The sequence below is a fragment of the Ptychodera flava genome, chromosome 5 (genome assembly GCF_041260155.1).
Source record: "Ptychodera flava strain L36383 chromosome 5, AS_Pfla_20210202, whole genome shotgun sequence".
Classification (NCBI taxonomy): Eukaryota; Metazoa; Hemichordata; class Enteropneusta; family Ptychoderidae; genus Ptychodera; species Ptychodera flava.
Genome location: NC_091932.1, coordinates 33,394,162 through 33,416,597, shown reverse-complemented (window position 1 = coordinate 33,416,597; position 22,436 = coordinate 33,394,162). Strand labels below are relative to the sequence as shown.

At 36.0% G+C, this 22,436-nt stretch overlaps 1 protein-coding gene across 10 annotated transcripts in view; it reads left to right on the top strand.

Annotated features, from left to right (window-relative positions):
- Window positions 1-2,438: 2,438 nt before the first annotated feature.
- LOC139133557 (dystrobrevin beta-like) overlaps window positions 2,439-22,436 on the top strand; it is a 119,981-nt gene continuing 99,983 nt past the window's right edge. For 4 of the 10 annotated variants that reach the window (XM_070700275.1, XM_070700271.1, XM_070700266.1 and 1 more), the window contains exon 1: window positions 2,439-2,611. In XM_070700275.1, coding sequence (XP_070556376.1) covers window positions 2,569-2,611 — 43 coding nt within the window. In that variant the 5' untranslated portion in view covers window positions 2,439-2,568. Of the gene's footprint in view, window positions 2,612-13,019; window positions 13,478-22,436 lie in introns of those variants that run through there. The other 6 variants (XM_070700267.1, XM_070700264.1, XM_070700281.1 and 3 more) reach the window with 4 other exon arrangements.

Sequence of the window (22,436 nt, the reverse complement as noted above, 5' to 3'; positions counted from 1 at the left end):
AATAAACAACACAACACAAAAATGACAGCAACGCCTTACTTTCTGGATAGGTTCACTTAAGCTGACCTGGTCTTCAGAAATGGAATTAGAAGTGACTTTGCTTTTCACCTGCGTGAATAAACAGAAGGGAGCGAAAAGTGACACTGTTAAGGTATATTTGCCTGGGGACAGATATTAGGACTTCCAAATTTTACAGTGCTTTTTCTGGTATACCACACGTTGGAATGCACCTTTAAAGCTCTTGAGGAAAAAACATTTTCACGGGCTTAGTTTTCGTTAATCGGATATTTAATATTTCCCCAGAGAATTAACTCAGTAATGGCGGCCATTTTGAATTTTCAAATGTCGGTAAATGTTTGTTTCTCTAGTAAAAAACTTTGCACAGTGACCCTCGATTTCTATTCTCGGTTTCGAAAGAGAATGGATGTAAGTTTTGTTGAGAAAAGTTTGAGCAAAATTTAAAGCCTTTCACTTTCGAGGCTCATACCACCTTAATCACAGACTTCGATCACATATGATATAGAGGAACTACTTTTGCGGTTTGCTATCTCTTGCTGTAATCGATTACCAGACCCAAATCTCTACATAAAGATGTGAAAGATACTTAATTACTTGAAGTCTTTAGTTTTTGCTTTATTTTTCATCAATTGACTGCATAATTGATTTGTCATCCATCCACAATAATAACGATAATTTGTGGAAATTTTTTTTGATTGTGTTGCAAATGAGGACCCAAGAGAGCGCCACCAAGTGACGAACAATATGCATTCAACTTGTGCGATCTAATAATTTGTCGTAATAATTTGATGTCCTAGACATAAAGTTGCGACAATTCTGAACATTTGCCCCTTTGAGACATGAAACAACTGTGAGACACAATTTTGCCGTCACTGTTGTGACAACCATGGTGACATTTACACTGTTTGAAAACTTTTGCGCTGGTGAAGCGTTTTTGAGCATTGTTAAAGTTTGCATCAATGAGTTGTAATACAATATACATCTAAACTGACATACACACTGTACAGGCACACTGTACGGATCTACCCTTGGTACGATGCGTTCCAAACGTCTTAAACTGATAAAGCTGTTAACGACGCATGTGCATACTTACAGGGAAATAGGTCTGTTGAGATGTAGTATGACCGTGCAGCAGTCTAATCAATCAACCATATCAGGAGTTGTCAGTTGCTTAAAAAATCTACATAAATTAGTATTCAGAACGTACTTCAGCCAATCACGCCACTGGATCTACGCGTCAATAGACTAATTTCCCACACTTTGTTATGAAAATCATGACCTTTCTTTTCAAATATAGATTTCGGTGTCAAAATCTCTGTTTGGGGATACCCAGCCACATGAAAATGAAATTTGTCTTCAACAGTATCGTGACATATAAGACATTTTCTTTCGTTATGTTGTACATCAAGATATATTCCCTGCTCATCATTAGAGAAACTCTAAATTTCAGCAATGCTAAGTGGAAAACGTTTTTCATTTCAATGGTTAATGGCTCTTGTACCGAATTCGTTTTAACTAGTTTTTCATTTCCCAATTTACTATATGAATTAATTTCGTCACATCAGTTTTGGAATTCAAGTAAGTATAGGCACTGTTGATGAAGGGTACTGCCAAACAAACCTCATTTCCGACCGCCCTAGATTATACCACGCTTCGGCAAACCAATAGGCAAGTGTTTTACCGAAAATTCTTTGTTCATATCTGCTAAAGTACATTGAAGACAGTAATAATGGAAAACATATAACGATTTGTGTTCAGCTTTGAAATTCTCAGCCAGTATTTGATATTTGATTATTATTGATATCTATTTAGGGAAACATACCTCAGAGAACGACCATTTCTTCTCTTTTTATGTATGTATGTATGTATGTATGTATGTATGTATGTATGTATGTATGTATGTATGTATGTATGTATGTATGTATGTATGTATGTATGTATGTATGTATGTATGTATGTATGTATTTATCTATGTATGTATCTATGTATGTATCTATGTATCTATGTATGTATCTATGTATCTATGTATCTATGTATGTATAACTATATGGTGAAGAAAGTCAACTTTCTCTATATCTGGTGCTTCAATATAACCCCATATTTCACTTCCGTAATGCAAAATTGATCGAAAAATATCAACTTGGTAAGTCGCAACAATCATTTCAAATACTGAGGTTTTTCCCATCGTACTTTTTAGCTCATTCTTGTAATCTTGCCCAGTATCTTAAACAAATTAACAAAACTATAATATTAAATGTTGAAAATTACGATTCATTGTTTCCGAAGCGATAATGTAACTGGACAAGGTTTTTTTCCACGGACCGTGGTTTTTTACGATGGTTCTTCCCTCAGTAACAACAAAAGTAGTTAGCATTCTCTGTCGATGATGGCGCTATGATATGACCTTTGTGCGGGTCGTCTCGAGGGCATAGGTTGCTGGAACCATCATTTGTCTGATCTGGGTGCTTCTGTGATAGCCGATTACATCCGAAATTCCAGTCGTTCCTGTGTGTGACCGCGTAACACACGCACAAGGCGTTCATGTAAGGCATGCCTGTGGTCTCCGACCCTCATTCAAGTTGGGAAACGCAAGGTAAGCTCCAAGATTTCTGAATTGCGCCGGTGTTTTCGTCGGCATGTGCGGCCATCGTAATATTAAAATGGCGGTGGCAAATGGGTTGGTCCTCTCAACGATAAATTTAAGTCGATAGCGAAGGTTTTATTCCAGGAGATTAAACACATCGTGCCCGCTCGAGCAAGCAGACATCGACATGATGTGATCCAATGGTTCTTTTTTCGAACGGACTTGCAACTATCGCAACGAAAACAGCGCCGGTTTGATTTGTTTACGTTACGCTTGTGGTTTGAAAGTTCGTTTGTAATGTAATAAGCCCGACTGCGCTCCGCAGCTCCGTATGCTGTACTGATATATGGATAAATCTGCCGCTTTAACTTGCTTCTTTCAAGTCAAACACCAACGCCCAATCAATTAAGAAATATACCGTCCAGTCACTGATGGTCACACATATTGACCGAGTCATATGAATACCCCAGAGCCTAGAAATGCCTGCTTTGTTTATTTATTAGCCGACACAAAGTGAACTATACAAAGCCAACAATTCGTAGACAAAGGAGATGCATTGCCTAACAAAGGAAGACCCAACACATTATAACGGGCGGAAATAATTTACGCACATTCTAGTAATTGAAAGTCAAAGCAGTCGTTGGACGAAATTTGAACTTGAATATGCTGTGATTTCACAAATTGACACAAAGCTTGCATATCTTACAAAACTGCTTGCGGCGGTCTGTACCCTTCGGCCTTCCCACTCTGGCCGAGAGACCGACTAGCACTTCGGGAAACGACTCTTCGCAAGCTGCTGCGTTCATCTGATCATCACAGCATGAATGTGTTTATATTTGCCAACCTTCTGAAGGCATCAATACAGGCAACAGGGAATTGTCCATAGCCAAAGCTGGTAGTCTTAAACTGTAGGCAGCGTACGGCAGTCTGGAGTACAACGATAAATATATCCAATCGCTTCTCAGTGAGTGACCTCATCAGTTTTGAACTCTGATGTCATTCATCGCTGGAAAATCGATACACAATCTGGCAGTAGTGGGCACAATCTGGTCATCTATTCTAGCTGACTGGTTTGGTTTCTCACGGAATGACATTTCGTTTTCTCTAAAAAAATGTTTCCAGATACCAATAAATTCCTGTAGATTATATAACATTATTATCTGTAGAGTGATTGCTTCCCAGGTTTAATCATAAAGTCTATATAAGTCCTACCTTATCTGTAAACATACTGCTTATCTATATAGCCTGGGGATTTATCTCTGAATGTACCAGTCATGTTCTAGCGGCAGACATTATGCCCTAGGCTTGTGGGCTGGTCATAGTGTTTTTACATGTATATGTACTAGGGAAGTCCTTTGAGTGTTAAGTGAAGCAATGCCAACACAGTGACACAGCACAATGATATCACTGGCAGTTTCCCGTTTTGAAAAGAAGAAGTTGTGTAATGCCTATAGAAATATGTGTACTGTGGCAATATATTGTCGTGGATGTTAATGAAGGTCATTTGTCTAAGTGATTGATATTTCAGGGCTGTACTTGTGTCAATGTTTTTCATTCAGAAAGTATCTTGTGCATTGTAGCAAATTTCACTGGACCTTGTTGATATGATGTCTGGTATATACTTTAATACTTTACTTTGTTGCTCAACAACACACTCAAGGAGTGTGGTAAGGCAAAAATTACAAAACTCAGCAAACACTGGATGAAGCTGCTGCTGGGGGAGGAACTAAAGTACAAGAAATAAATTTGGCAAGAGGTAGTTTATCTTTGTGAGTAAAGATGTACATGAACTTTTCTCTGTCATTCAAATCAAGAAAGCCAGGATTATTATATACATATTGATAGCATGAATTGGGGGAGGGGGGGGGGGGGGTTGTACCTGTCTTTGGAAATTATGGTAGGGATGTAAGGCTGCATGTATAAAGCCCATATACCCCATTTTTGACCTAAAATCACATTACTTCAGGACTCCAATTTTTTGCAGGAAAGAAACTCATGTTTGATTTTGACTAATTTTGGATGGATTAGATTATACCCAATTTGTGACACTGTTTACGATGAAGTTTATACACCATATGTCAGACTGTGTTGCTGAAAAATATCCTTTTCAAAGGGCAGCACCTATACACATTTGTGATTAATGGAAGAAGTGCACCCCCACCCCTGGAACACACTTTGTGTTACCTAAAACAAACAACAGTGATTTTTTTTTATCAGAAACATAAAAGTGACTCCAATAATTCCTGTAGAAGCTAACCATCCACACAAATAAAAGAAGGTAGATGTCTTAGTGCCTATGTTAATCATTGTGTACTTCTACAACATCAACCTGTCATAGCCAATTGGAATGCCTAGCCCACAATGTTTACCCAATCAGAGGGCTTGGCTCAGAAAAATATATTTGACAGTATCATTATGAAAGAAAAACAAAATTATGATTCTAAATTTAAAATATGTTCACTGTGAATATATGGACAGAAAAGATAGCTTATGTTTTGCTAATGGTGTTATCTTAGAGAGTTATCTACGTGCATTTTAATATTATTGTCTGTCAACTTGTGTTCTGTGATGAAGAGTTCCCATCTGGCGTGGACTTGAGAGTTTCAACACGTGTATGATAGTTGACACTAATGTACTCTACACATATGTATGGACTAAGAACAACAGAAGAAATCGCTGTAAGTGTGCAAATAATTCATACAACACCGACAACTGTGGAAAAGTGGGCACATTTCATTCTGGAACAAATCTTAGGAGGAGCATCTTACTGAAAGGTTTGAAGGAAAACACTAAGTACATGTACAGCAAGACACAAAAGACAAAGTTGGAGAAAAACCTCCAGATTGAGAGATTTTCTTACCATTGGAAATTCTATCCTGTTTTGTCTAGTGTGCCTTGCTGATGTACATGTACCCCAGCAAGTTTTCATGAAAATTTCATTGCAAGTGTCGTATATTGGTAGAATAGAGGAAATTACAACCGTTTGCCACATTCTAGTTTCCTTGGAGACTGGTTCTGGCTAATAGAGCCATTATTCATGCAGTCTCTGTGTTCTGCATGACTGTCTTGAAGTGTTACCCTGACATCTCATCGGTCTACTTGGAAATACTGTAGATATAACATGAATGTGTTACTGCTGGTGATATAGGCACAAAGTGGAAAGATAAACTACTACATGTACATGGCAACATACAATATATGTGTATAAATGTATGTAAGAATATAAGAAATATTTCTGCAGTATCTTGGTGTACGAACATTTTTTGGATCACTGCTATGAATTGAATTGTGCATATCATTAATTTGTAAAACAATGAGGTGAATTCAATCTTGCTGTAGCTTTTGCAACGTTGCCATGGAAATTCTTACTTGGTGTCCAAATGATATCAGGGATTTTCACCATGGTAACTAAAATTTCATATTTAACACACTGAATAGTGGACACAAATTCTTGCAATAATTCACCAGTATGCAGTGTGTCAGGTATTAAGGTGAAGTACTACGAATTACGTCAAAATTAAGTTGTGGTGTCATTTTCTTGAAACTTTGCACAAATATTCTTGGAAGTTGTGCAAGTGCAAAAATGAAATAAAAAATGGGGGTCACCACGCTCGTTTCCATGGAAACGGACGTTAAAATGGCGTCGTTAGAAATAAATAAAAATGATATAATTCACTTAAACTAAAAAAAGCAATTATAAAACGCTTAGCAAATGAGTTAATTTCAATAAATACCAAGACTTAAGATCCATATCTATCGAATGTATAGTATTCATGATGTTTGTGAAGAAATTTTAACATAAGTATCGATTACAAAATGACGATATCGAAATTATATCACTACATAATTTTCGAACTTTCTTCCTGTCGCTTTGAATGGTGTCATTTTGACCAAACTTGGTGAATAAAATCCTGACATAATACCATTTAGTTTACACTTTTAATAAAAGGGTGTCACCACGCTACTTTTTACAATATCTCCAGGTGAATGGATAATTTGCGCCACATAAATGGGAGAGAAATGTTAATTTTTCGCTCATATTGAATAAAAACCAGCTTCCTAGGGGTCAAAATATGACAAGGTTATAGGTCACATGTATTTCTAAGACACTGGGTCAAAAATTAGGTAAAAGCGCAATTTCAACAATGACAGTTGATGTTAAATATATGCGCTACAAAATAACCCATTTGCGGCAGGCTGGAGTTAAATCTGCGCGAAACGTTCTAAAGCATGTGCGCGTCCGAATTCGTCGCCCTTTACCTTAAGTGGTGAATCATCTTAAAACCATTCCCTACTCGCAAGATTCTACATGTATTTACCTCCATGGACCCTTTAAAATTTGAAGGACAGATTCTCTGACCGGGTTTAAATTAAAATGCTACTGTTACCTTTCTGTAAGTTTGACATCAAGTCAGCCAATGTCAATCACTTCCTACCCTTAGGAGTAAACTAGGATGACAAATGTGGCACTATGGGAGCAAGGTGATTCATGGATGTAACCATCCCTGTGTAATATTGCATGATAGATGGTGTCAGAGGAAATCAACGCCTGTATTGTAATTGAGTCATCGCTTTATATGAACCATCTAATTTGCACATTCTGCAATCTTGACCTGGATGGTCCCCGTACAATATCAGGCATACTTTTTTGGTATACTATAGTTATCTTAGACTTTCCTTGGAAGTTAGATCTTTTTCCTCAGTTTGCATATATACATGTACTTTGAGTTGATAAAGATGCATTTTTCAGAGGTGCTACATGGAGTTTTGGATTGTGGTTGCATTATGATTTTGAAGTGACGATGTACCCGCATGTACATTGTCATCGTGTGTAGAGTAATATTTTGTGAGGCTCAGAGCATATCCATCACAATACTTATTTTAATCACCCTGCTGTCATAGCAACAAGTCAATTAGATGTTATCACACCAGATTGTCATGTCAATACCATCACCTGACTTCCAATCATGACGATCAAAGACAACAGAGACAGTGTAAGGCCTGCTACAGCTGTACATGTACCAGTACTTTGGAAATGAAATAAACACTGGTGTGTGTTCATCTTGTTGAAATTAGGGAGTGTTCATGTTAATACATGTAGGAGGTATCACTACCCAGTTGGTAGGGTGACTACCTAACTCTCCATTAAAGGATATTGAGTTTGAGAACATGGTGTGGCCATAGTATTGGACTCACTACAAAAAGATGGTGAGCTCCAGACTCAAGCTTAATGTTTTGCCCTTTAGTAAGCCATGGCACACCACATTGCCCGATGTTAATGGGTACCTCATCCTGTACATGGGTCTCTTGCCCGTTGGAAAAAATATTTGGAATATTTTGGCCAAAATATGGGAAAAAAGGTCAAATGGATGCCCATGTCATGGAATAAATGATGCTTTTAGCTGAAGAATTATTGCAGTTTTGGTCACCTGATTTTGAATTGAAAATTGGCGAAGCAGAGAAAGGAGATCTTTCAGTCTACTGTGGAAACCTAGATGAGCAGTCAAGTGAAGGAAGATGTAGTTCTGCAAAATGAAAAACAATTCTAGCTACTGAGTCATGAAACCATAGTATGAATTAACTCTTCCCTTTAGGTTGTCAAGTAGAGGTAGGTCATAGGTCAGAGAGGAAAGGTCACAAGGTCATACAAAGATCATAGAGCAGGTAATCCGGTATATGTGCTGAAAATTTTCCTATATTTTACAGGATGAGTCATGTTTTATTTAGTTCATATTATTCTTTCTTGTAAATAATTTAGAGAAAGCATACAGCTGTTTACTGACTGGTTTTGCCAGTGTTATACACGTTGCACATAAAGGCTAAATGACTCAAAAGTGTGGTAGTTGAAATTCACGCGAAGTTGAAGGTGCAAATTGGTAGGTTGTGAATTGTAAATAGATCATTACATCTTTTTGATGAAGCCAGAGAAATGATACTGCTTTCACACATCCACAGCACATGTGATGATGTACTACAGTGATGTCTGATGCAGTAACCTGGATATGCAAATACCCAACATCTAGTAAGGGGAGGCTGTGAGTGTTGGAGTGATACAGGGTGTTCTCCAAAGTTTAGAAAAGTATATTTATATAACAATACTTGATTTGCATATATATTCTTTGGTATGGTTATATGAGTAGATACATAATGTTATCCACAGTTTGGTAATGAGAAATTTACATAACAATACATAATTTGCATATGTTTTATAGTGAAAATGTGTTTTTGTATGTTTATTAACATATTAATAGAGTAGGCAAAGTGATGTTTTGGCCAACTCCTCAAAATCCTGTTCAGGAGAATCCGTATGCTACTGCTGGTTGATAGAATTTCCACGCAGTTGTACATGTATGCTCAGAAGAAAGTCAACCAGCAGCATACATGTCTACTAAACTCTCTCATCCAAAATTCCTGAAGAGGATGTTCAATTATTAGTTTTGTACATTAAAAATGTATCTGCGTAAGTTTGTTACAGAGTCTGAACTTTTCCATACCATCAGATGTACGTCCTTTATTCTTTCAAGGTCGATTCTTGATCTGACTACTTGCTATACAAATGTGGTAAGGGTACATGAACACATGTAGCTGTTAATCCCAGCTGGTCAAAATGAGGCACCAGGGGCCCAGAAAATGAATGTCTCCCAGGGGGGAATGAATTCAGTGAGAACTAGGTTACCGAGGGCAAGTCTTTTATTGTCAGCAGTAATTTAGGATACACCTGGATTAAGAACTGGCTGTCTTCTTTGAATTCACCGCCCATCTTGCATAGTGACTATACAAGGACGGTGTCAATATTGATACTGGTTGTCCCAGGCCAAACTGTGTCAAGATTGAAGTAGTCTAGATGTGGTAGGATGCAGACCTGTGCCTCAGGGTCTGATTTTCAACCCAAGGCAATTCTAGTCACAAATGTGGATAAAGCCGAACCATTCATATCAGACAACTTTAGATAATACAAATTTTTCTTACCTATTTGGCAGAATGTGAAAATTTACCCTTCCTGATTTATAGGTCAAGTTTTGTTTTTGTGGTGGTTTAACTGTATGTAGAACAACAGTTTTGTGTGTTCCATGTTCACATTATGTCAAGTGGCCACATTACTGTAATTAGCATCAAGTGTGGACACACTGTATAGCTTGGTTGCCATGGTGGTTGTCAAGTAGGGACACGCCTTCCTTCATGCCCCTTCACCCATACCTTTACTGTACACTCAGGGTTTCATCCCTGTTTACCCATGACCTCCATACTTTAGTACAACCCTAATGCATCTCTGTGTGAAGTTCAGGATCTCTGCACTTGAAAACGGGGAATTGAAGGACTTTCCAGGCTTTTTGAAGTAATATGTCAGTCATGACTGTGTTTCCTCTGGCTTCTGAAATTTTTTAGTAAATTTACGAATTGGGTATTGAAACTTTCGTAAATTTTGAAATTCATTAGTAAACTTAACCATTCCAATATGGAATATCATTCAATCAAATTCGAATTAAGTACAACATGTGCTTAGACAGAACTATGTTGAGGTTTGGGTGAGCTCTCAATCAACAGCTGCTTCCTTGCATTCGTATATTTACGAATAAGCAATGAAAAAAATTAGTAAATCATCTAAAAAATTAGTAATTTTACGAATTTGAGAGTGGCAGAGGAAATACAGCATGATCATTTCACGCAACACTCAGAGTCAGAACAAACAAAGGTTACAACACCTTTTGCATCAGTTTTGAGAATTTGTAATCAATGTCTTTGCGCCAATCCTGAATCACAACTATATTACAATCTTTCTAGCAGGGTGGAATATGTCAGAGTTGTTATCACAGAAACCACACAGTGTATGCTCTAGTGACATCCCCCCCCCCCCCCCCCCTAACAAGGAAGCCCACATATTGTAGGCATTGGAGCTGCAGTTTCAGGGAGACCCAACATTAGAAGTCATTGTTATGTAACTGAGTACAGTTACGTGGTAACAGGGAGCTTGTACTTGTCACTCAACCAATTGACTACATGTACGTGCCAACTTTAGTGTTGAGTTTATGCATAAACACTGCATAATCAGCAGCATCGTCACCACAGAAGCTCTTTACTTCTGTTTACAGTTCACTGGTGTGTGTTACAGTTGTGCATGATACAATGTCAATCGTGTGAGCCTGAAATTGTCCTGTATTATTGGCACTGTCAGTGAAATCAACACACAAGGTCAAGTTACCGTGGCAGAAGCCAGTCAGTGGTTTCACTTGTTCACTTGTCTTTACCCCGACTATTCCTGATTGAAGATAGTATGTGTGTCACACTATATTTTCAAATAGATATTAAAATCATGAATGACCGCAGTATGAAAGTCAAATGGCAGATATTATTTAAATACTTTTTATTGTTGCCAAGATCTGTTAATTGACAAAAATCTTGCCTGATTTATGAAGACTTATGTTAAATCCCATACTACTGAACTTAAACATAAAAAATTTTGTGGTCAGAGAATCTACCGTCATGCGAGCATTTCTTGAGGGTTGGTGAGAATATCTTGGCTGGGACACTGATCTATCTGATAATCACTTTGTCAATTTGATGGTGAACGAAACAATAACAAAACGAAAGAACTCCTGTGAAATCTCCTGACAATCTTAAACAAACTTGACCCAGGCATTGAACACCTATTCTGGTATGTCCATGATCCAGTGGATCATCGCTTTGACCTTTGAACTTGAACTTTGTGAAGCATGATATTATAACCTGAATATTCCATTGTCAGTTGCTCCGTGCTTAGAGTACCATGATTGTACAGAGATACATATACAACAGTGGTGAAATATGAATGCAATATAAGTTGATTCTAAGTTTGATTATAGCAGGTATATTTTTGGAGAAAATCAGAATTACGGATAATGAGGTTACAAAATGGGGGACGCGGGCAGAGAGGTTGAGGGGGGTTTAGGTCTGCAGTGCGATATACATGTACAGTATCTCAAGATAGAGTATGTCATTGAGTGCACAATATACAGTATCTCAAGATAGAGTATGTCATTGAGTGATAATGATAGCTTAAAAACCTTAGAATTCTACTTTCCTATAATACAGGGGCTACACATTCATTGAAAACAACTGGATGCCACCTCTTGTTCGTTGCTACAGTATTTTATGGCAATAGTTTGCCATGAACGAAAAGAATGAAATTAACTTATTGAAAAGAAATACAGACCTTAGAGTTTAGAAACTGGCACGACGCAGTACATATCCCGCATTATTTACCTTATAACAGTCTTACATGTATGTGAAAAGTTATAATATTGGTTAGTATTTTCGTGTAAATGTACGTTGAACTGTAAATGTAATGGCATTCAGTATAACACCTGATCTCAGCATCATTATGCAGCCTTAACCCTTTTCCTGCCAGACGGTATCACTTCCCCATCTCCAAAGTCAGTAAAAACCAGTATTGAGCCAAAACCATACATATTTTCACCAACTTTGCTTGGTATAGTGTAGCAGGTTTAGCCCATGAAATCAGTTACAGTATGTGTTTTCAGGGGCCTTCAAATATTCAATATTTTATTAAAAATGCGACCTATGGGACATGTTATGCTTGGCCAGTTTTACTGTATCCAAGTTGACCTGATGGTGACATACTACATACTACTTGAACTTGGCAGGATAAGGGTTTTAATACAGTATACATGTAGACATTGATTCTCAGTGTGGATTTTTTTTTCACAGTAACAAATAGACATGTCTGCGATGGCTAGCCAAAACATTGGTGAAAAACAGAACTTTTGATATGAATTATAGTTTTGTAACTTTCTAACCGTAGCAATTTGATTCATCTATGGAGCAAAATTGCAGTGTATGACTCTACAATTATTTGATTTGAGTGAAAAAATTGTAGTATTGGTCCTTGTGGGATGTTAAGTGTTTGTTGAGGAATCTGGGACATGTTCAGGAGTGACCCACATCGACGGTGTTGCGTGTTTAAAGACTGGAATGTTATGTCTGAACCAGATGTAGCTAACCGGCAATATCATTGTCATTTTCTTCACCTCCATGCTCAGGCATTCACTCACGGAGGCCTCAACTTGCCTTCTAGAAATATGCAATGAATTCACTCATCTCAACAGTCAACATGAGCTTTCATTATTTATGTGGACAATACCATGCACAGTGTAAGGTCCCATCCATTTTCCCCTGTTCAGACGAACTGTTGATTTGTTCTTGTAAAATACAAAAAAATGCAGAATATATGAAACCATTATATTGAATTACAAATTGCTGTATTTTTAGAGGAAAATATAATTAAATTTGGTGAAAAATGTGAAGTTATGATAATATGACACCCCTACTTGCAAATAGAACAGCCTTATTAACTTATTACAAGGTTGACCAATCAGAATGAATTCCTAGTGATCTATGGAAAGCTCTGGGTTACTGCTAGACATAGTGGTACTATCTGTAATATCAACATATATTATGTAGAAATTTGGAGGGGAATACGCCAAAGTCATCAGTTGGTGTGTTTGTGCTGGCCTCGGGCGCTCCAAAAGATTTTCAAACAAGGAGAGCGTTATCCATTCTGTTGCCATGGTGATGGATTAAGGAGGAGAGGCGTAATTCTCAGTGATGCTGCTGTGATGTTGAACATGAAGGTGACAGTCATCTACGCTTTGCTGTTTGACATTCGCCGATAACATTAACTAGGTCAAGACTTGCTTGTATTAATTTTCTGGTACCAGGCTGAGTTGCCGCAGAGAACTGGCAGTCATCTTTCCGAAAGATATGATTTTTAAGTCGGTTCAAATCTCCTGATTGTCAATATGTCCCAGTGTATAGCGTATAATCAGGCTAACGTACAGTCCCTCATTAAGAATATCAACCAGGAGCTGTATCAAAGAGGTAGGTGAACGTCAGATTATTGAAGTGGGGGGATGGGGGAGGTGGAAGGGGGCAAATTCAAAGTCATGGCAGCTGTTAATCAGGTACTGTTCTTTCCCACTATCTGCCTGTATGCTATCATGTTTGAGAATTTGTACTTGAATGCTAAATGGACAGATCTGTTCCACACCCTCGGAAAACTGAAAAAGCCGGCAAGTGTTACTACTGTACTATGGAAATTACATATACGTACATTCAGTGAATGCCGGTGAGTATGCCAGGGCAGTCAAAGGACACAGACTTGAAATTAAAATTTCATCATTGATCTTATCTATTTATGAAATCATGGGCCTTGTTTATGATTTCTGTCTCTTGGTTTATCACTTTGCTTTTCATGCGTGCTACTGACGAGGGATTTGTGCTTAGTCATCGAATTGACGTAGAATCCAGGAATATTGATCAATGCCTTGGCTGTTTAATTTTGGAAATGTGGGGAGACCTTTGAAACCATGCATGTCAGCTTTTTTTATTTCAGTTTGTGTACAGAAGCCTTTATATATATATATATATATATATATATATATATATATATATATATATATATATATATATATATATATATATATATATATATATATATATATATATATATATATATATGTGTGTGTGTGTGTGTGTGTGTGTATGTGTACAATGTATAGATATGGATATAGATGAATATATATATATATATATATATATATATATATATATATATATATATATATAAATTATATATATATATATATATATATATATATATATATATATATATATATATATATATATATATATATATATATATATATATATATATATATATATATATAAATAATTATATATAAATTATAGTCTTATTAGTATCTGACTGAAGGGTAAAGTAGGGTAAATTGTACATCAGTTTGGGGTGACTATTTGGCAAGATATTACCTATAAAAGGACAAGGGGACAGAGGAATGAGAAATAATAGTTCATGTGTCTACCTGTGACATATTGACAATAGCACTAGCAGTATTAAATTATACATTTTGTACTTTCTGATTCAGTACCATTGGTTGATATTTATTGATAATGATTTTGTAGTTCTGTTTCCAAAAATATTGAATTGTAGCTTTCAGTATTTCAACCTTCCCACTTTGTTAGAATGAAAGAGAATTTAATGTTGCCGGTAAATGCCAGACCAATTCTAGAAACGCTCACACATGTGTACATGTATACATGTATGTACAAACCAATGGTCCATATACAGTTTTCTGAAGTTGATCCTCTCATCACACTGTAGCAGTACATCATCAAATTTGCTTTCTACCTTTTTTCATGTCTAAATTGAAATACCACAATTAAAATGTACAGCCACTGCCCTTTTAAAAAAAACTTACGAGGCCAAAAAAGTTTAAACTCTTGATTATCATCAGATGAATGCCATCATTGTCAGTGTAGGCAGGTGAAAAATTGAGATCTAGTGATAAATGAATGTGTAATAAAGACGACGACGACGTCTCCCCAGCATTTCAAAGATGAAATGATATTTCAATAATACTAATTACATGTAAATTAGATCTGTATGTGCACGGAGCATAAAAGGTGAATTGTGATAATAGCCTGGTCTTTCTGTAATTTGTGATTATCTGGCTTCATTGTATTTCTAGCCGTACTTAATGGGGACATCGCAATTAGTGTGTAGGTTGCTGACAATGTACCTGTTCATCTTGCCCCACTTTATCAGTCTGTGTCCATAATTCACATCGCCGTGTCAAATACGACTGCTCAAGGTAGCACGGAACTTAAAACTGAAAGATTTTTAGCTCCCATAGCCATATGTATATATGGCAATGGAAGCTATTCTTATAGGCTAGGGAACTGTCTGTATGTATGTATGTCTGTATGTCTGTATGTATGTATGTCTGTATGTCTGTATGTTTAAATCTACTTAAACGTTCATTTCGAAAGAAGAAGTTGTGAACTTGCAAATTTTGGTACAATAGAAACAAGTTACCTGTTTCAAAGTGGCTGCTTATTAAACAAGTTACCTGTTTCAAAGTGGCTGCTTATTAAATTTTAACCATGTGAGAAAAAAAACATGTCTATTTTCACAAAGGCAAGACAAGACGTAAGGTCCATCGAAAATTTCATTCACCGTACACCCTTGAAAATGGGGCTACACAAACAGCAGAGCAGAAAAGTATTGTGAAAATTTTAGAGTCCACACATACATGTACCTGTCTTCAAGATGCACCTTGTACCTTAAATACAACACCAAGAATCATTTCTGTAGCGGGTTATCCTTCATACATTTGCATAACCCAGCGTACAGGCCTGTGTGTTCCACGTGTTACTCTGTCCATTGTAGGATTGGTGTAAAGTAGCACACAACAGAGCTAATACATGTGTAGTTTCGTAGCTTTTCCACCCCTAACTATCGAGTGCATTGGTCCAAACTATCAACAACAACAAATAGGTCCAAACCATTATTTTTGGAAGGAAGAGCGTGACAACAGAATCCACAGCCATTGTACCATTCAGCGAATACAAGATCTTACCGTACCTTTCATTAGAAAGTAGTGTATTGCTTCATGTATACAGTATAGGATTCCGTAAAGAGAGTTATGCAAGTAATACTGAAGATACTAATATTCTGTGAATGTTAAAGGTTTTATGTGTGATTGATGGCTGTATGCATTCAGGCTGTGTATGTTCTGATAAAGTCATGCAATTTGAAAACACTGCGTGAAGTCCTAGAAAAATTAAAATAGCTCTCAGAACTGCTTGGAATATCAAACAAGCAGCTATGATTTGAAAAATTGCTCTCGTCAGTGACCATTACATGTAAAATGTTTTCACAATAATGTGAAACTTCCATAAAGCATTAACCATGCAATCAATCCTGAAAAATAGCCTGATGCACCTCAAATATTCCTTGAAATTTGCTTGGAAGCTTCTGGAAAATCCTGGATTTTACTGTGATTATAGTAACAGCAATAAACAATATTCGTGAAGATTGAAAGCACAGTGGGACTTTTCAAATTACATGGACATGCATCAACCTATCAAAATCAGAATACTAAATCGTAAAATACCATGTGATTACATTCTAGACAAATTCTATTACTTTATTATCATCAAATAATTTTATTTACAGTGCTAATTCAGCCAGCCATCAGTCAAAATCAGATTGAATCTTCCGTTATTAGTGAAAGTTCCTTCTTGTTACTGTTTCTGAAATTGTATGCCAATTTTATCCTCTAATTTCAATAAAACATACAAGCAATGAAAAAGATCTGTGTAAATTTATACAACAAAATGAATAGAAATCGTGTGAAAAAACGAGAGACTTTTTAAAACGGATGAAAATTTCTAATGTCCTGGTGTACTTATTCTGACAGCTGAAATTGTAGTGTTAGCTACATGTATGATTGAGAGTGTACATGTATTTCAATAGTTATATATTAAGTGATCATACCCATGAACAAGTAGCTTATCAATATTACGTGTTAGCATCATCTTGGTATATGTATGTATAGTACTTGATGTAAGTTGTAACCAGTTATTCCGACACACTATGTGTTTCAGAAATGTTTTCAGTTGATCTAGGAGTTACTCATCTGTGAAAGACCAGATTATGAACTGTTTGCAGAGCAATCTGTGGATTAGAAATGGTGTGAACGGTAAAGATTGGATTGCAGTCACATGCACTTGATGATAAATTTTATTGCTGCCGGCCATCGTGTATCTCTGCAATGTGATTGATCAGGGCTGCTTCATATAATTACCCCGGTAGGTTTTGAACTGAAAATTGCTGAAACAAGAGTACGTGAGGCTCTGCTTTTCCGGGTGAGATTTTTCCCAGCCTAGCAGCAAACAGAATGAATGTACCCTAAGGTAGTGTAAAAACACTCAGAATAAAAAGTCATTAATACTGTGGACTCAAGACTGGTTGTACTGATTATACACTCAACTATTCTTGATAAGACAGTGCTGTATCAGATTTTGTCAGTTTTGTCACCATGGCTTTAATATCAGCAAGTTTATTATACAAGGCGAATTAATTAATTTACAGAAAAGAACTATATGTTTTAGAGAATATAAAGATTCTTCAATCCTATGTAAAATATTACCGGAACAATCACTCAAAATAGGCCTCAAACGTGTCATTACTTTTATTCAATCTCATGGAATATAGATTTTAGTGTTTTGTTCAGGCTACATGTATGTGTATCTCTCAGCAAGTTTTGTCACATTTATTGAGCTGATAGCATGTTTACCGCAAATTCACTTTGGAGTTTATTTAGGCTCTGTATTCAAGAATACTGAATATTTTATGCCCGTGCTTGAAAATCATTATCACATTGCGATATCAGTGTGAAAGATTTTGAAGTGTAGCTCAAACATCACCGATTTCCATCTCATAGATTAATGATGTGTGAGTAATGCTGTGTGGACAACCTTATGTATTTTATTTCTTCACCATTGACTCAATCATTCAGGCCCATGAACATGTATTTGTATGGCATCATGTCATCCATATCATTATCATGTCAAGGCCAATATTTTACATTTCTACAGCTGAAGAGATGACGTTTGATATACATTTTCTGTTTGTTGTGTGTACATCAAACAAATACTGTAATCATGAAAGTTTTTGTAAAGCACTGCAAAATACTTGTGCTCGGCTTTCAGGTGTGTAAATAGATATTACACTATGGTAGCCATTTGGAGTGCTGAACCCATGGTACAGTTGTGCCAAACATATCGGTACAGTGAACTGATACGTTTGGCTAGACATTTTTCACCATGTTTTGAAACTTCAAAAATTGAACAATCAGCATATATACATACATGTATGTAAATGGTAAATGCATTAGTGTTCCAGGCAAATTACAATAAGGACATCAGGCCCTAGAAGGTGCATACATGTACATGTACTCTACACCAGTTACAATGTACCTGCAGGTCATATCAGGCCCTGGAATGTGCATACATGTAACAATCAGCCAGTTATACAACATCAGGCCCTGGAAGGTGCATACATGTACTCTAGACCAGTTACAATGTACCTGCAGGTCAGGTCATATCAGGCCCTGAAATGTGCATACATGTATCAATCAGCCAGTTATAAGACATCAGGCCCTGGAAGGTGCATACATGTACTCTAGACCAGTTACAATGTACCTTCAGGTCATATCAGGCCCTGAAATGTGCATACATGTATCGATCAGCCAGTTATAAGAAGTCTTGTCAGTGGAATACAATGGCTGTACATGTTTTCATTGGCAATAATTCCCCTGTAGCTGCAAAGCTCGCTATCCATCACATTGAGAAAGTATCTGATGACATTTCATATTGTATCGGGAAGAAATACCAGAACATACATACATGTATACATGAATTCCTATCGATCAAATTGATACGACAGATGCAGCTGTTTACAGTATGTAGGGACATACATATTTATCATAGCCTACTGAGATCAAATTGACCAGGTTGTGCTAATGTAAATGTTATGTTGAGTGTAATTTGTAATTAGTTAATGCAAACACTGCGAGATACTAAACAATAGCCTTGAGAATTGCTAATTTGATCAGTTTCAGTGCCGTCTTAAATCTTGTAATAATTTAAATGAGGTTCATTTTACATGCACATATCAGGCACACTATCTTGTGAATTTACTGGAAAATTGTAGTTTCCTTTGAAATAAAGCTTTAAATTTTTGTGAATCGTACAGCCTATGCATTCAACTCTTGAAGTCATGTAGTTTGTCCACAGAATCTGTGCAGAATAATAATCAGACGGCATTAAAATTTTTTGCCATTAATAAAGTCACTTTAAAGATCAGGCAACATTCCAATAGTTAGTGGTTTAAATACAATTCATCTCAAATTATATTTGAAAATTAATCTTCTCACATGATTTGTAATAAACTGCGTAAGCCATCTTATTATTCATGAGACTAATATTACCGTTGCTAATATGACAGTTGTTTGTCTGTTCTTCTAACATTTCATAGAAGTCAGGAATAATTGCATAAAAACACCGAATCACATCCGTGGTGTACGAGCTTAATCATGTAATATTATCAAAACATGTTGTATTGTACATAGAAGTACTGTAGTCTGCTTTATCTTTCAATGACCAAATGTTTGCAGATATAGTGTAATTACAGAAAGCATCTGAAATCTATCCATTTCAAGATTCAAACATGTATAACAGCCATGTATTACAGCCATTTTTCAAAGCAGTATATACAAATGTAGCAGTTTGGTAAAACTATTCATTGGTATTGTTTCGTTTTCATCTGACATATGCTGTCATCCTTCAGTTCGAATGTAATATTCAAGAGTTTTTATAAGGCAGTTTGAACTTCAAAACTTCAAAACTTAAACTTCCACTGAAACTTTTTCCAGAGAATTTTTAACCCATTACCGTTTGAAACATAAAATAAAAATCACGGATCACAACTCAAAATCTGGTATTAGAGATACATGTACAAACAAAATTTACTGACACTAGAAATTCAAAATGGCCGCCATCCCTGTGTTAACTCAACAGAGAGAAAGTAACTTTTTGATTTGTACGAAATAAGCCAGTTAAATCTTAAGAATCTGAATATCTGTCCCTGAGGTGAATTCTACGTGTACACGTACCTTATGCAGTCTAAATTCTTTATTGGTTGGGATGATGTCATAGATATACTTTCACATGAAACAGAGAAGCAACCCCAAAACCCTATTATGACCTACATATAGCCTAGATGAGTGTGCTGGAATTCACGTATGTAGATTAAGGTACAGGCATTAAAATCAGGTCAAGGTCAAGTGGGGTCAATTCAGTGATCACCAGGCATACACATGCCGGCACATTATAGGGAACATTCCAATCTACTGTGTGTGTAGTTGACCTGTATTCATAGAATCATACGTTTCAAAACTCCACTCTTGTCTTTCGCTTTCAGAAGAAATGAAGTGAGCCCCAAAATGATCCTTAATACCAAAGTCTATACAGCACTATGTTCACAGCTTATGTAATTTCATGTACATGTATGTGTACCGACTTGTATTAGGAAAATGGTCTTGTCACTTTTCCAGTGTGGCTAAAAATTTTATACATACATATTCACAGAGTTGTTAGCTTTCCTTGGGATTTTGAACAACACTCTTTGTCATAAAATGTTGACAAATTAACACCTTTGAAACAGGTCACCTAAGGTTGTGTTTTCTGATGGATTAACCTGTCAATATACACAGTATACTTTTTAGACATGCTAAATCCACGTGTAAATAACAAAAATATATAGTCTTTGCAGACGTGATCAAACAGTATAAGAAACCAGAACATGTACCAGTGTGATGTGATATATATATATATATATATATATACAGTTATATATAGTTATATATATATAGATATATATATATATATATATATATATATATATATATATATATATATATATATATACAGTTATATATAGTTATATATGCATGGTTACAGGTAAACATATGTATGATATTTACTATTAAGAACATATTTGGCACCTTGCATAGGTAATATGTGCCTGGGAACAGGAAATTTTTAAGCTTTGCTGGAACTTTCCATTTGGAAATATTAACCCATTCTCTTTCATAATAAATAAAGAATTAGGGGTTTTGGATCAGAGAAACACATTTATCAATTATTTTAATCTTCAAAATGACCTCTTTAACCTATATGTCACACTTAATTTGATGGGGAAAAAATTGAATGTTTGATTTTCAAAAAAAATCATGGAACTAAAAGTTCATTTACTCCACAGACTTCAGAATAAGTCTGTGTTAGCGGAAGACAAAAAACAAAAAAAAAGTGTTGTAAAATATAATTGACATTTACGTTCATTCCACCTTCATATCATGGGATTACTTCACCTGAAACTTGTATAAAAATAAACAGACTTTCTCCTCTAGTGCGTATATTCATTGTATACATGTAGCCAGACAGGACACTCTTTAAATTGTGACTACTGAACCATGAGTTGTATTTGAGACCAACGTGATTATATACATTATACATTATATGTTTAAATTGTACGTTATGGTTATTTTTTCTTTTGAATAACTTCAAATCAAAATTTTACAAATACATCTTGAATACCATTTATTTTATTTTCATTATTTACACAGTTCATAATGTTTAACAATAACAGTGACTTCATTTCCTCTAGCATTAGGGTAGGTTTAACCCAGAAGCAAGCATGAAAAATCAGTTTGCATTTCCTGTGTTACACTGTAATACCATAGACAGTCTATAGTAATACTAGGAAATTTCTTCGTTTGATATTGAGTTCTGGACAGAAGTTGTTGGAATTTAACGGTTTGGGATAAATTTGTATTTTCTTCATACACATCGTATATGTCATTCTCAAGCGGAGCAATTTTGTATCCCACTTTCAGCCATTGATTTAAATATACCAGGACTGGTTGCAGTGACTCCGCGTGATTGAAATACCAGGAACAGGCTGTGTGATAGTAATTGCTTCTTATACATGTAATGGTGTTATTTATGAGAGAGGGTGTAAATTCTGGGTCAAAGAGGCGGAAAATGTGTCGTTGGTGTAAAGGATATTACAGTTACATGTAATCTGTTCACCACAAACCTGTGTATGGATAGGTTCAAATTTTACTACATCCGTCAAGACGGTAAAAGATAAATTATAAAAGATAAATTATGTCAGGTCACTGCGACCATAAATGAATTTTAACAGTTCCATTCACTTATTACCGAACACAATTGAATATTTTCGTGTACCTGTTCTTGTGTTTTCTACAGAACAGATTTAACCAATTCTACTTAGAAATTCTCCTCTGCCAGGCTACAGATTTCTGCATCAATTACAAAGTTATGGTTATGTGTTCCTTACCCATTCTATGGATGTTCTGTCTCAAATCCACCTGCCCTCTGGCAAGTATAG